The sequence below is a fragment of the Mastomys coucha genome, unplaced genomic scaffold (assembly GCF_008632895.1).
Source record: "Mastomys coucha isolate ucsf_1 unplaced genomic scaffold, UCSF_Mcou_1 pScaffold15, whole genome shotgun sequence".
Classification (NCBI taxonomy): Eukaryota; Metazoa; Chordata; class Mammalia; order Rodentia; family Muridae; genus Mastomys; species Mastomys coucha.
In genome coordinates this window covers 136,015,654-136,028,331 of record NW_022196897.1, presented here as the reverse complement: position 1 = coordinate 136,028,331, position 12,678 = coordinate 136,015,654, and the positions used below count along the sequence as shown (strand labels likewise).

Sequence of the window (12,678 nt, the reverse complement as noted above, 5' to 3'; positions counted from 1 at the left end):
GAACTCAGAAATCCACCTGCCTCTGCCTCCCAAGTGCTGGGATTAAAGGCGTGCGCCACCACCACCCCACTGGGAAAAGGTTTTGTACTTGAAAGCATATGCTGTGGTTCTGACCTTCATCCACATCTGGAATTTTGAAATTTGGCAGACAACATATTAAATTTATCAGGATGCCTTGTGTTTATGACATTAAATCTACCTGGGTGTTCCATTGGAATGCAAGTGTTGGCATTATTGCTACACTACATGTTGTGTTTGTTTTGAATTTTTTGAATAAATATGAGTATTTTCCATGTATGAATGAATATGTACATCATATGTTATGGCCTCATCCTCAAAGTATTCAAAATATGGCCTCAGAACTCCTGAAGTTGGTATAATGGGTAGTTGTGAGCTTCCAAGTAAATACTGGCAATTAACACCAATTATTTGCAAGACTGGCAATAGATCTAGTTAGCAACCTCTCCTTGCCTATGTTGCTAATTCATGGTCAACATTTATACTGCTGATATTTTTATCTGTCTATTTATAACTGTTTAAACATGCATTCCCTTTTAGTAAGATCTTATTTATTATTTTTTTAGATTTTATTTATCTATTTATTATATGTAAGTACACTGTAGCTGTCTTCAGACACTCCAGAAGAGGGCATCCGATCTTATTACGGATGGTCATGAGCCACCATGTAGTTGCTGGGATTTGAACTCAGGACCTTCAGAAGAGCAATCAGTGCTCTTAACTGCTGAGCCATCTCTCCAGCCCCAGGATCTTATTGATATTACAGTTTAAACTGGCACACTTCAGTTTTCTGGAATGTAAATGCACAACCAGTATTAATGTACAATTCTTTGTCTGAACTCCAAGTAAAGAGCTCTGAGGTCTTTCTACTTTTTTTGTTTGATTGATTGATTGATTGATTTTTGCAGGGCAACCAACCAGGGTCTTAATATGTACCTCATGCTGTCCTGAAACTCATTGCTTAGACCAGGCTGGCATCCACCTCAATGAGATACACTTGTATCTGCCTCCTGAGTGCTGGGGTAGCATAAGAGAATACACCCTGTATCATCATCATCTTTGTAGTTAGCAGTTGATCATACAATTGACCTGATGTGTGCTCAGTATTGTTGATCTGTTTGCTTGTCCGTCTTTATTGGCTGTTAACTGCTATTTCTCTTGCAACTCTTTATCCTATTCAAGGGGTGCAGAAATGATAAAGGTGAACCTCATTCATTATTGAGTTTCCTTCTAAAATGAATTTGGGGTTACATATCAACATTTGTTTCAGGAAATAATTGGAGGAAGCACCAGAACTGTATGAACATATTCTCAATGAAGTATACATTTACAGTGTTGTCAGTATCATGCTTTCTCATGTACATATATATGGAATATTTCAGGGTGTTGTGACCTATGATGATGTGCATGTGAACTTCACTCAGGAAGAGTGGGCTTTGCTGGATCCTTCTCAAAAGAGTCTCTACAGAGATGTGATGCTGGAGACCTGCAGGAATCTCGCTGCTATAGGTAAGGCAGTGAATTTCCTTTCACTTCTTAAAATGTAGGAACAACTATTTATTTTTTTACTGGTATTTCTTTGTGTAACTTCTGTTGAGAATGAGGAAGAAAGAGGTGAATAAATTGAGCATGGTTCTAAGGTTCACTGAAGATAGTAATTTGCATTTTGTATAATTTCTAATAATATAACATATGTTCTCTGGTATTAAATTTAGGCTACAGTTGGGAAGACCATGAAACTGAAGAACATTTTCAAAGTCCTAGAAGACATGGAAGGTAATTTGCATGTGCAAACTGATAAGGATGTCTCTGAATAAATTTTAATGTGTCCTGAAATTTTTAAAGAAAAGTAACAGGGTGAAAAAAAAGCACTGCTTTAAGTTATGGATGATTGCTAAATTCTCACAAAACCATGTACATTAATATCTGGTATCTAATTTGTGCTTGCACAGCATTCCTCCATGCAAAGACAGAGAAAAAAAATGCCTTAGCAGATCTCACCATTAGGATCACAGCCCAATAGAGCTTATGCTGTATAATTGCCAATCTGTTCAATCTACTACCACTCAGATATTGCAAGGGGTACACATATTGATTAGATGATGAGCCTATGTCCAAAACCTTCTAATAAGAAAATAGTCCACAGTAAAGCTGGCATCATTCATATACTTGTAATAATGTAACTAAGTTTAGTGATGGGGCAGTTTATGAAAGATAAGATGTGTAGAGAAACCTTAAACCCTATAGTACTTGTCTATAAGGAAAAAAGGGCAAACCGTTTAAATGTAATGTTGATCCTCTTCACTTGCTGCTGTTCTTTTCATATTCATATCATATGTCACAATGGATACCAGCCATATTAACATAGGAATATTAAAAGTAGCAATGAACCTCTTTCTCAACCAGAACAGTAATTAGAAGATGTAGTAGTCCCCACTTTGACTAGACTCTTTGAATGTGCTACAAGTTTACAAATAATTAGATTTCCAACTTTAATGGGGCCATGTACAAACTCACACTGCAGAATGTCTCTATGAATATTAAATGTGGAAATACTTCTATTTGCCTTAGTTCACTTTGCAAATGTATTATGACTAACAGTATAGCAAAATTTATGAATTCAGTCAGTGTGGTAAAGCTCTGGGTTCTTTCAGTTCCTTCAGATATTTAACAAGCCTCTTATAGAAAAAGGATGCTGTAAATGTGAGCCATTTAACCAATGCTCTTACATGACATGTACCTTCAAAGATGCACAACAGCCATAAGAAAGGTGAACACTATGAATGTAAAATAGTTATAACACCTTTATATCAGATTGTTCTTTATAGTTAGACCAAATTATAAAATTAATTCACATAGATAAAGAGATTCATCAATGTAATAAAGCTTTCACATGTGCCAATTATCTTTGCAGGCATGAAAAAAGTCATATTGAAGAAAAACCCTCTGAATTTACTCAATGTGGTAAAGTCTTTGCATATCAGAGCCATCCTCAAAGTCATCAACGTATTCATACTATTGAGAAATCCTATGAAGGTATTCAATATTTTGAGACTTTTACGTATCACAATAGTTTCCAAATACATAAAAGAACTCATGGTGAAGACAAATCCTATATGTGCAACCAATGTGGTAAAGCCTTTGTATGTCACAATTCTTTTCAAAGGCATAAAAGAATTCATACAGGTGAGAAACCTTATGCACAACACAGTCATCTTCAACAGCATGAAAGAATTCATACTGTTAAATGTAAGCAAAGTGGAAAAGACATTGCATATTATACTAATCTCCGAATACATCAAAGAACACGTGCTGGAGAGAAACCCTATGAATGTATTCTCTGTGGTAAAGCCTTTGTACATCACAGTCATCTTGAAAGGCATGAAAGATCTCATACTGGGGAGAAACCCTATGAATGTAACCAATGTGGTAAAGCCTTTTCACAAAACAGTAGTCTCCAAATACATAAAAGAACACATACTGGAGAGAAACCCTATGAATGTAAGCAATGTGGTAAAGCCTTTTCATGTCAGAGTGGTCTCCAACAGCATAAAAAAACACATCCTGGAGAGAAACCCTATGAATGTGAGCAATGTGGTAAAGCCTTTGCATGTCAAAGTGATCTCCAACAGCATAAAAGAACACATACTGGAGAGAAACCCTATAAATGTAACCAGTGTGATAAAGCCTTCGCACGGCACTGTTATCTTCAAAGGCATCAAAGAATTCATACTGTAGAGAAACCCTATGAATGTAATCAATGTGGTAAATTCTTTGCACACAACAGTCAGTTTCTACGACATAAAAGAACGCATACTGAAAAGAGACCCTATGAATGCAATCAATGTGATAAAGCCTTTGCATGTCAAACTAGTCTCCTGTATCATAAAAAAACACATACTGGAGAGAAGCCATATGAATGTAATGAATGTGGTAAAGCCTTTGTACTTCACAGTCATCTTCAAATACATAAAAGAATACATACTGGAGAGAAACCCTATGAATGTAAACAATGTGGCAAAGCCTTTGCAAGTAACAGTAATCTCCAGGTGCATAAAAGAATACATACTGGCGAGAAACCCTATGAATGTGAGCAATGTGGTAAAGCCTTTGGGTTTCAGAGTGGTCTCCAAAAACATAAACGAACACATACTGGAAAGAAACCCTATGAATGTAAGCAATGTGATAAAGCCTTTGCATGTCAGACATCTTAAAAGGCACTAAAGAAACTATACTGTAGAGAAACCCTGTGAGTATATTTAATATAGTGAAGCCTTTGTGCATTTCTATAGTCTTCATCAGCATGTAAGAATCCATACTGGAGAGAAACTATGAATGTACTACATTGGTTCAAGCCTTTTCACATTTCACAAGTCTTCATCATCATGAAAGAATTCATAATGGGGCAAAACTTGAATATATTTAATATGGTGAAACATTTGAACACTTCTGCAGTCTTCATCATCATGAAACTATTCCTACTGGAGAGAAACTATGACTACAAAGGATTTGGTAATATGTATAGTTGTCATACTTCCATTCAATTACACAAGATTATTTTTCTGAAGAAAAAAAATGTGACAAGTGTCAACAATCTATTCAAGCATTATGATGTGACGTGCCTCTTTATTTTGTTTGCACTTGCAAACACAGGAATCCCTGTTCATTTTGTTTGCATTGATAATCATAGTCCTCTACAATTACATGAAATAGCTCATCCAGGTGTAAAACTTTGTTTGTTTTATTTGTAAATACATCCAGGTGTATTTTGAAAGGTTTGGAGTAGGTATTGAAGTTTGCTGTATGTCTTGCAAATATATTTGCAAAAGTGCTTTTTATGTTGCTGTGGTAAAACACAATGTCTAAGGCAGCTTATAAAAGAGCTTAATTTGGCTTATCCAAAGTAGGCAGAAGTGGCAGAGGGAGGGAGGGAGGTGGGAGGGAATGGAGGGTTTAGCATCAGGTGTAGAGAGGACAGGAGAGATGGCTAGATGGTCATGAAAATGAATGGAGATCTTCAACTCACAGGGGAGAGGAGGAAGGGGACATCTCCAGGAAGAGACAAAAACCTAGGATAAGGCAGGTGCCCAAGAATCAGTGGAGGTTACCCTAGCTGTGACTCACAACACTAGGGACGTGGAACCTGAGGAGGCCACCTCCTGTAGCCAGGCAGGAACCTCAGTGGAGCAGTAGAGGCACCACCCACCCTCAAAAGGTTCAACCCTAAAAGTATCCTGTCTACAAGAAATGCAGGTAAATGGCATGGAGCGGAGACTGAGGGAATGTCCAAACAGTTAACTTTGGGGCGTTCTAGAGAGGTTCCACTCTAAGGGAAGACACACCACAATTTTGGGTGTCACCATACATGGGATTAGGTCCCTAGCTGAATTAAAAACAAAAAACAAAAAAACAAACAAAAAAACCAGAAAACAAAAACCAGGAACTAAAGTTAAGGCAAGCACATCATCAAGATTCATTGGTGATGTTTAAACATTTTAACATTTATCCTTTGTTTCCTTCCTCTTTTCATTTTTTTTTTGTATTTCCTCCATCATTACCTGTTGCCATCTTTACTTCCATGTTCTCTTCTTCTTTCTTTCTTTACTTTCTTCATTTACTTTTGGTTTGGTCTCCAGTATCCCAGATCCCTGTTTGTACTGTAGCTAAGGATGACCTTGAACTTCTGACTTTCTCCTCCCTCCCTGCTCTTAGGATGACAGGCATGCCCAATTTTCTTTGTTTCTTGCCAGCTGTTTGCTCACAGCAACAACAAAATAAAGTAATACACATAGCTGTGCTGAGCTCTGCTCTTCTTATTCCTGACCTGTTTGTTGCAGATCCTCAAGTGATTGAAAGTAGGCACATACTTTAAAGCCTGGATCTTCTACATCTGGTTCTGCCTAGTTCTCTTCTGCTTCTAGACAGGCAGCCACCTTCCTGGGTTTTTCCCTCCTAGTATATCTCTTGTGTGAGGTTTGTTGTGTGCTGTGACTTTGTGGCGTTCCTTGATTCCCTGTTGCCAGGATACTTTAGGAGCAGAGCTGTAACCGAGCAGAGCTGTTAGCACCTTGACTGGATGGTTTCCCAGGCAGGAGCAGAGCCATAACATTTTCTCTGGAACTTTCCCCTTGCCACAACATAGCTGTAACACTTTCTCTGGGAAACCATCCCCATGCAGAGCAGAGATGTTAGAGTTGTATTGGGGAAAGCTCCCTTGCATCTGAGGAGAACTTGTGAAGGGGAAACTGTTCTCCTCAGAGCTGCAGTACTTACATTTGTATGTCCTGTCTTTCTGAGAACTCACATATATTCTGTTGTCCCTGTATTTCAGTATGAAGATTCTTAGAATTGTATCTATGTGTCTTTTTAGTATTTTGTGAACACTGTGGTGTCTAATACTTCTTAATTCTGAGAATTGAACCTTCAGGGACATGACAAATATGTCCTCGCCTCTATGTCTGACATTGACACCATCTTGCTGCTAAGCTGACCTCTCTTAGATTTCCTTTCTCCTTCCTTTATTCCCACCAAAGAGTTTCTCTATGCCTCTTGGAACATGTCATTACACCAGCAGTGTTTCCTTCATCTGTGTGAAATGACTTATAGTTGACGTAAAGATTCATGCAATTCACAGAAACTGATAACTCCTGTATCATTTCAGTCATAAATTAACTTACTTTCTTTCTGTACAAATACACTTACATAAAAATGGCATATATCCTATTGATAAGCATGGAAACACCGGGAAAACAAGTAATATGGAATAAAAATCATTTGTAAAAGTCACATCTGTGTTAAAATTCCAATATTATGTTTAACATTCACAGTTGGCATGTGACTAACTTTTCTGAGTGTGTTCTGATCACATATAAGATGGGAATATAGAAATGAGTATACTTTACCTTACAGGAAATGGGCATATTTTACCTTATAATTGGTGGGTCTTTTATAGTTAGGCATATCATGTGAAATTTAAACTGATAGAATTTTTCTTTTATTTATGAAATGTGTATTTCAAGAATTTTAAAAGTATAGCTAGAGAATACGGAAGGTTTTTTGATGTATTCTCATGTGATTGCTAATGTATTGGAACAATGAAAAATCATATATACATTAATTACATGGTTTGGTCAAAGGTTGAGCAGGTACGGTCACCTGCCACCAAGCCTGGTGATCTGAGTTCAATCTCTGGAATCCACTTGATGGAAGGAAAGAAGTGATTCCTACAAATTGTCCTCTGACTTCTACATGCCAACTGTGGCTTTCAGAAACCCAATACAAATATACATTGTAATGGTTTGAATATGCTTGGTCCAGGGAGTGGCAGTATTTGGAGGTGTGGCCTTGTTGGAGTAGGTGTGTCATTGTGTATGTGGCCTTTAATACTCTCTTCCTAGCTGCCTGGAAACCATTCTTCTCCTAGTGGCCTTCAGATGAAGTCGTAGAACTCCCAGCAGCTCCTGCCCCATGCTTGCCTGGATACTGCCATGCTCTGCCTTGATGATAACAGACTGAACCTCTGAACCTGTAAGCCAGCCCCAATTAAATGTCCTTATAATAGTTGCCCTGGTCCTGGCATCTGTTCACAGCAGTAAAACCCTAACTAAGACACATATACACACATAAAGAATAAAAATAACAAGAAAAACTAATTACAATAGCCATTTTTGTTGCTTAGTTAAATCCCTGTGGTCTTTTTCTGAACAACTCAGTTTATTCACAAGGAACAATACAAATTTTTGTATACAATTCAGAAGCAAAGTAAAAAAGCAAATGAGACCATCCAATCCCCTAGTATCAAATAGGCAAATGTAGATAATTGACTTAAATAACAGAACTAATTGATTCTCTCCTGGCATCTACATAGAGAAACATGGTACCAAACTTGTTCAGCAAAGCATTATACTAATGGTCTCTATATTTGGTCCCTCAGAAGAACTCACTGTGTCCTGCTGCCATGTCCTATGCAAAAGACTAAAGAAACATAGGAGTAGGAAAAAAAAAAAAAAAAAAAAAAAAAAAAAAACAAGCTCCTGAAGATGTTGAGACACCAGCTGGCTCCCATGTTGGGAGATTTTCCTAAAGGGCAGCAAGAGTGGTGGTTTGCTAGCATTATATAGGGGGCTCAGAAGCATAGTGATGCCTGGGTTGAGATGGATTACAGGGTAATGTGGATGGGGGCTTCTGAAGCAAGGAAAGCTGCCAAAATCCAGCCTCAAGGTGAGGAGGCTCCAGAAAATGTCTGGAATGGGAGCAGTGCTAACTAAGTAAGGACTCAAAGTCAATAGTGGATGTAAGCTGGTGCACTCTCTGTTCCCGAGGGTTTGCATCATTCTTCTTCCTTCTTTCCAACCAGAGAGCCCGAACTCAGTCTTTCATTTAATAAAATTATCTCACTGTGGCTTTGATCTTTGTTAATTTTAAAAATTCTTAAATTTACATAAATTATATGAATCCAGGATCAATAGTCCCAATCCCCACTTCCTTAGAGTAGAAACTAAATGCGAGGCAAAAGTACATTTCCTTATAGGTTTTACCCTGCCTGGTCTTCACAGGTAGTTGGGCATAGTTCATGTGGTTCCCTGGTACAAAAAAACCCAGCTATTTTCAGTAACTATTTTAATGTAAAAACAGAAAGATGACAGACTAATAAATTGAAATAATTCCTTACAAACTTTTAAAATTTATGTAAATAAAGCAGTTAGCTCTCTGTACTATCTCCCAGCATTATCATCTCCAATTCTTCAAGTAGCCAGAACAAAGGACTAACTTTTTATATGCTTCTACATCATCTTTTTATTTTCTAATCTTTATTTCCTCAACCTAGCAATTTTTTTTTTTCCCGAGACAGGGTTTCTCTGTGTAGCCCTGGCTGTCCTGGAACTCACTCTGTAGACCAGGCTGGCCTCAAACTCAGAAATCCACCTGCCTCTGCCTCCCAAGTGCTGGGATTATAGGTGTGTGCCACCACTGCCAGGCTCAACCTAGTAATTCTATAGCCTCATGTATGTTCCTTCTAATACTATTTGTTTTTAGATCATCTGTCTCTCTCCTATAAAATAAACCCATTTATCATTCACTTATATTTTATTGATGCCTTTTTTTTTTCTACCCATGCCTTTTCTTCTTGAGACCACTTTAACTCTCTATCCTTGATGTCCCAAGTTCACCCTGGCTACTTAATGCAGCAGTCATTGGACCAGGGGGTCCATGTACCTCCTCATGACTCCAAGGCCACGTCTGGCAATGAACTATTCCTACAAAGGATCATGTAGCCTTTTATGACCTTTGTGGTTATGTTGTCTAGGTCCTTTCCCATGGCTCTGAAGGCCAAGCAGAAGGCCTGTTCCTCATCTTCCACAGCCTCATGACCACCTCCATTCCTCATTCTGAAGAACCGCATCTGTTTCTTTTATTATGGGGTGATTAGCTCTGTGTAATAGAGGAAGTGTATTCCCCAGAAACAATGAAAATAAAATAGTAAAAACAGATTAGTGTCAGGCCAACAGCAGCCATCAGAACATATGGGGATCAATGGCCTGGTGATGCTCCAGGGGCAGGAACTGTGTCACACCTCCCCTTATGCAACCATGCCCACCCAGGCAGTCCATCATCCTGTAACTGACCACCTATTCTGGATTGCTTGTGCCGGAAAGCATAACCAGGGTGCCTCAGTTCCACCATGGGTGTCTGTGCTCAAAAAGTTGACCCTTTCACAGGTCCCTGAAAGCGAGGCTGGCCTCAGGCCTTGTTGCATGCCAGGTGATTTTCCTGGTGGTTTTCTGCAGTTCCACAGCATTGGGCCTTGGCATACTCGTGAAGCCTCACCAGAAGCATCCTTCTTCCCACTAGCCTGCAAAGGAGATTTAATGAAGCAGCACAGCAGAAGCAGTAGAGGAAACAGAGACATATGCATGCCGAGTGTCAGCTTTGTGGTAGAACTAAATGATCAATATACACCACATAATTTGCACTAGAGAGTAGAGTCAGTAGGTTTAGGATTCCAATTCTCCTTTAACCATGTATGAAGGCCTCTGGGTCTTTCTACTTAGAGGGAATGTGGCAAGTCACCATAGGCTACCCATAGGCCTACACATTCAGAGCAGGGGATCTCACCTGTTTTCTCATCAACATTTCCCTGCCCACTGAAATATTTGTTACCAACACCTTCTCTGAACTCAAGTGGCAAGCACTTATCTTGCAGAAAGACAGTTGGCAAGTCAGCCAAACATTGCACATGGCTGGATGTCCTGGGACAAAGTGAGAAGCAAGGCCCATACCGGCTTGAACTAGTTGTTCAGGGTGTTTAATGTTTCAGATACGGTTGTCTAGTGTTGGAGACAAGAGAAGATTGAGTTAGAGGGATTAACTGATTCAGAAGTGGCAATTACACAAAAATAGGTAAGTGCCTTATTTGAAATGAAGACTTTCTTCATTTCAGGCAAAGTTTGCTAGCATCAACTGTGCAGAAGGCACATTGGAAGGAGTGTACCCCCCCCCCCCAGTGTGTGTGTGTATGTGTTTATGTATGTGTTATACATGCATCTGATGTTTGTGTGTGTTTGTACTTCCAACCAGATGTAAAGAGTACTTTTCAAATGACTCAAGTTCGAAAGCAACCTGGACAATCAGAGACTAGACTTGCAGTCCTTTGTGAAGAATTATGTATCTGTCTCAGTGTGTCCATGCAGTAGCCAGGAGGCTACAGAACCTTCTATCAGAACTGTGGGTCTGAGATGTCCCTCTCCACTCTGTATTCACTCCTGAGCTCCAGATGGACCCTTCCTGCTTCTCCGTCTTCTGATGTTGGCTCAAATCCAGATCCCCAACTTGACAATTGGATAAACCAAACAGGTCAGGCCTTCTGGGGACCTTGCCTCCCATTTTGATTGTCTTCTCAGCCCACAGGAAGAGCTTTAGAAAGGTAGCCTAGGTGCCATTCTCAGGGTACATGAAAGACGTTCTGAAACCTGGCACTTTTTTCTCAGTTTCCATGTTTGCTAGCACTCCACATATCTCTATTTGCAGATTTGCTGGGACATCTTTATAGCAAGGCACTATGCCAGGACTATTCTGGCACCTCTGCTCAGCATGGAACTTCCTACGGAAGAGAGGCAGAAGGACCATTAGCTCAAACCTACTTCTCAAACTCTTCCCTCAGTCCTCAGGATCCCAGGTAGTCCCACATGGTCCCAGCTCCCGCCTCTCATCTGCTTACACGTTTTGCCCCTAATTTCAGCCTACGATATGGATGTACTTTCCCACTGGCACACATTCATCCAACATTTGTACCTGACCCTTCTACCTGTCTGTATCCACAGCAACATGGTCTCACTCTCTAGTATGAGCCTTCAGAGTTTGCAATGCCTAAAATAAGACTCAAGAAAGGAGCCTCTTATTAGAAATGTGCAGGACATGTGCTTGGCTGTGCCAGTTCTGTGCTTGCATGAGCCCTCAGGCTGAATTCTCCTGAACTCTATTGTTCCCTTCTCCCACCCTTTTCCAGCATTCTTGTTCAGCCTCAGGACACTGTCATCGGCTCTCCTGTTTCATAAACATCTAGGTTATGTTTGTGTGGGCTCCTAGTAGGAGGGAGTACAGGATGGAAAATTCTCTCTGAGATGATAGATCCAGTCTATCATCAACCCCCTTAATGTGCATGCTAACAATATGTCAAAAATGAGGAAGGACCCAGAGAAGTGTAACATTTAAACTAGTGTGCCATGACTTCCGAGATGGAAGGCCAATTTGTAGGTCTTCTGTCATTCATCAGCTTAGCCCTTACTACAGTTCTGAAGAGAATTGAAGCAGGATTGAACAGTTTTTGGCATACAATTTGCCACATTAAAATGGAGTTCTCTGTCTCTCTGTATCTGGCCTCTAAAATTTAGTGTATATTCCAAGGCTGTAGATGTTAGTGGGAAAGACCTTCATATTGTGTGTGACCTAATACTCCAGGTCCACAATATTCTATCATTTCCACAGAAGCCTTTTTCACAAACCAAAATCACTGATTTTCTTGTGCCCCTTTCAATTAAATAGTATACTCTTAGAATTAATATGTTAGTGGGAAATATCATGCCTCTTGCTATATTTGACATCCAAAGTAAGTTCTCTAAAGAGAGTGTTTTTCCTCCAAATGGCCACAGTTGCTGACATGTTTCAGCATGGTTGCTGCAGCAATGTATTCCATCATCAGGTAAGTTTTCTTCTTGGTCCTGATGACCTGTAGCATCTGTATTATGTGAGGGTGATGTACTTCTTCCAGAAGCTCAATCTCAGACATGACCAAGGAGTTTGTACTCGTGCCCATTTTCAATATTTTGCCAGCCTTGTCACATACTTGAGAGCCACTTTGACTTATCAACAAGACCCTTCTTCTAGCTAAGATTCCCATGATGTAGTCAGCCTTTGCCAGGGTGTGCCCTTCAGAGAAAATGACCTTCTGCTTTAAGTCGTCACCACATGTTTTCTTTCTATCCATAGAAATGACATGTAGCAGCAGGAAGTAAAGATGGCAGAGAGAAGAAATTAGATTCAGTTCTAGGCACACTTAGAGCTAGAGATTGTAACATTAAAACTCAGAGATACCATGCTCTTGCTGCCTCTCTTTCACAGTGAAACTAACAGGTGTTATGAACCAAATGGATTTAAGAGATA

At 39.6% G+C, this 12,678-nt stretch overlaps 1 protein-coding gene across 2 annotated transcripts in view; it reads left to right on the top strand.

Annotated features, from left to right (window-relative positions):
- Window positions 1-7,580, top strand: part of LOC116091125 (zinc finger protein 431-like) — a 16,444-nt gene extending 8,864 nt beyond the window's left edge. For both annotated transcript variants that reach the window (XM_031372193.1, XM_031372194.1), the window contains exons 2-4: window positions 1,401-1,527; window positions 1,734-1,794; window positions 2,933-7,580. In XM_031372193.1, the coding sequence (XP_031228053.1) occupies window positions 1,401-1,527; window positions 1,734-1,794; window positions 2,933-4,232 (1,488 nt within the window). In that variant the 3' untranslated portion in view covers window positions 4,233-7,580. The remainder of the gene's footprint in view (window positions 1-1,400; window positions 1,528-1,733; window positions 1,795-2,932) is intronic.
- Window positions 7,581-12,678: the final 5,098 nt, after the last annotated feature.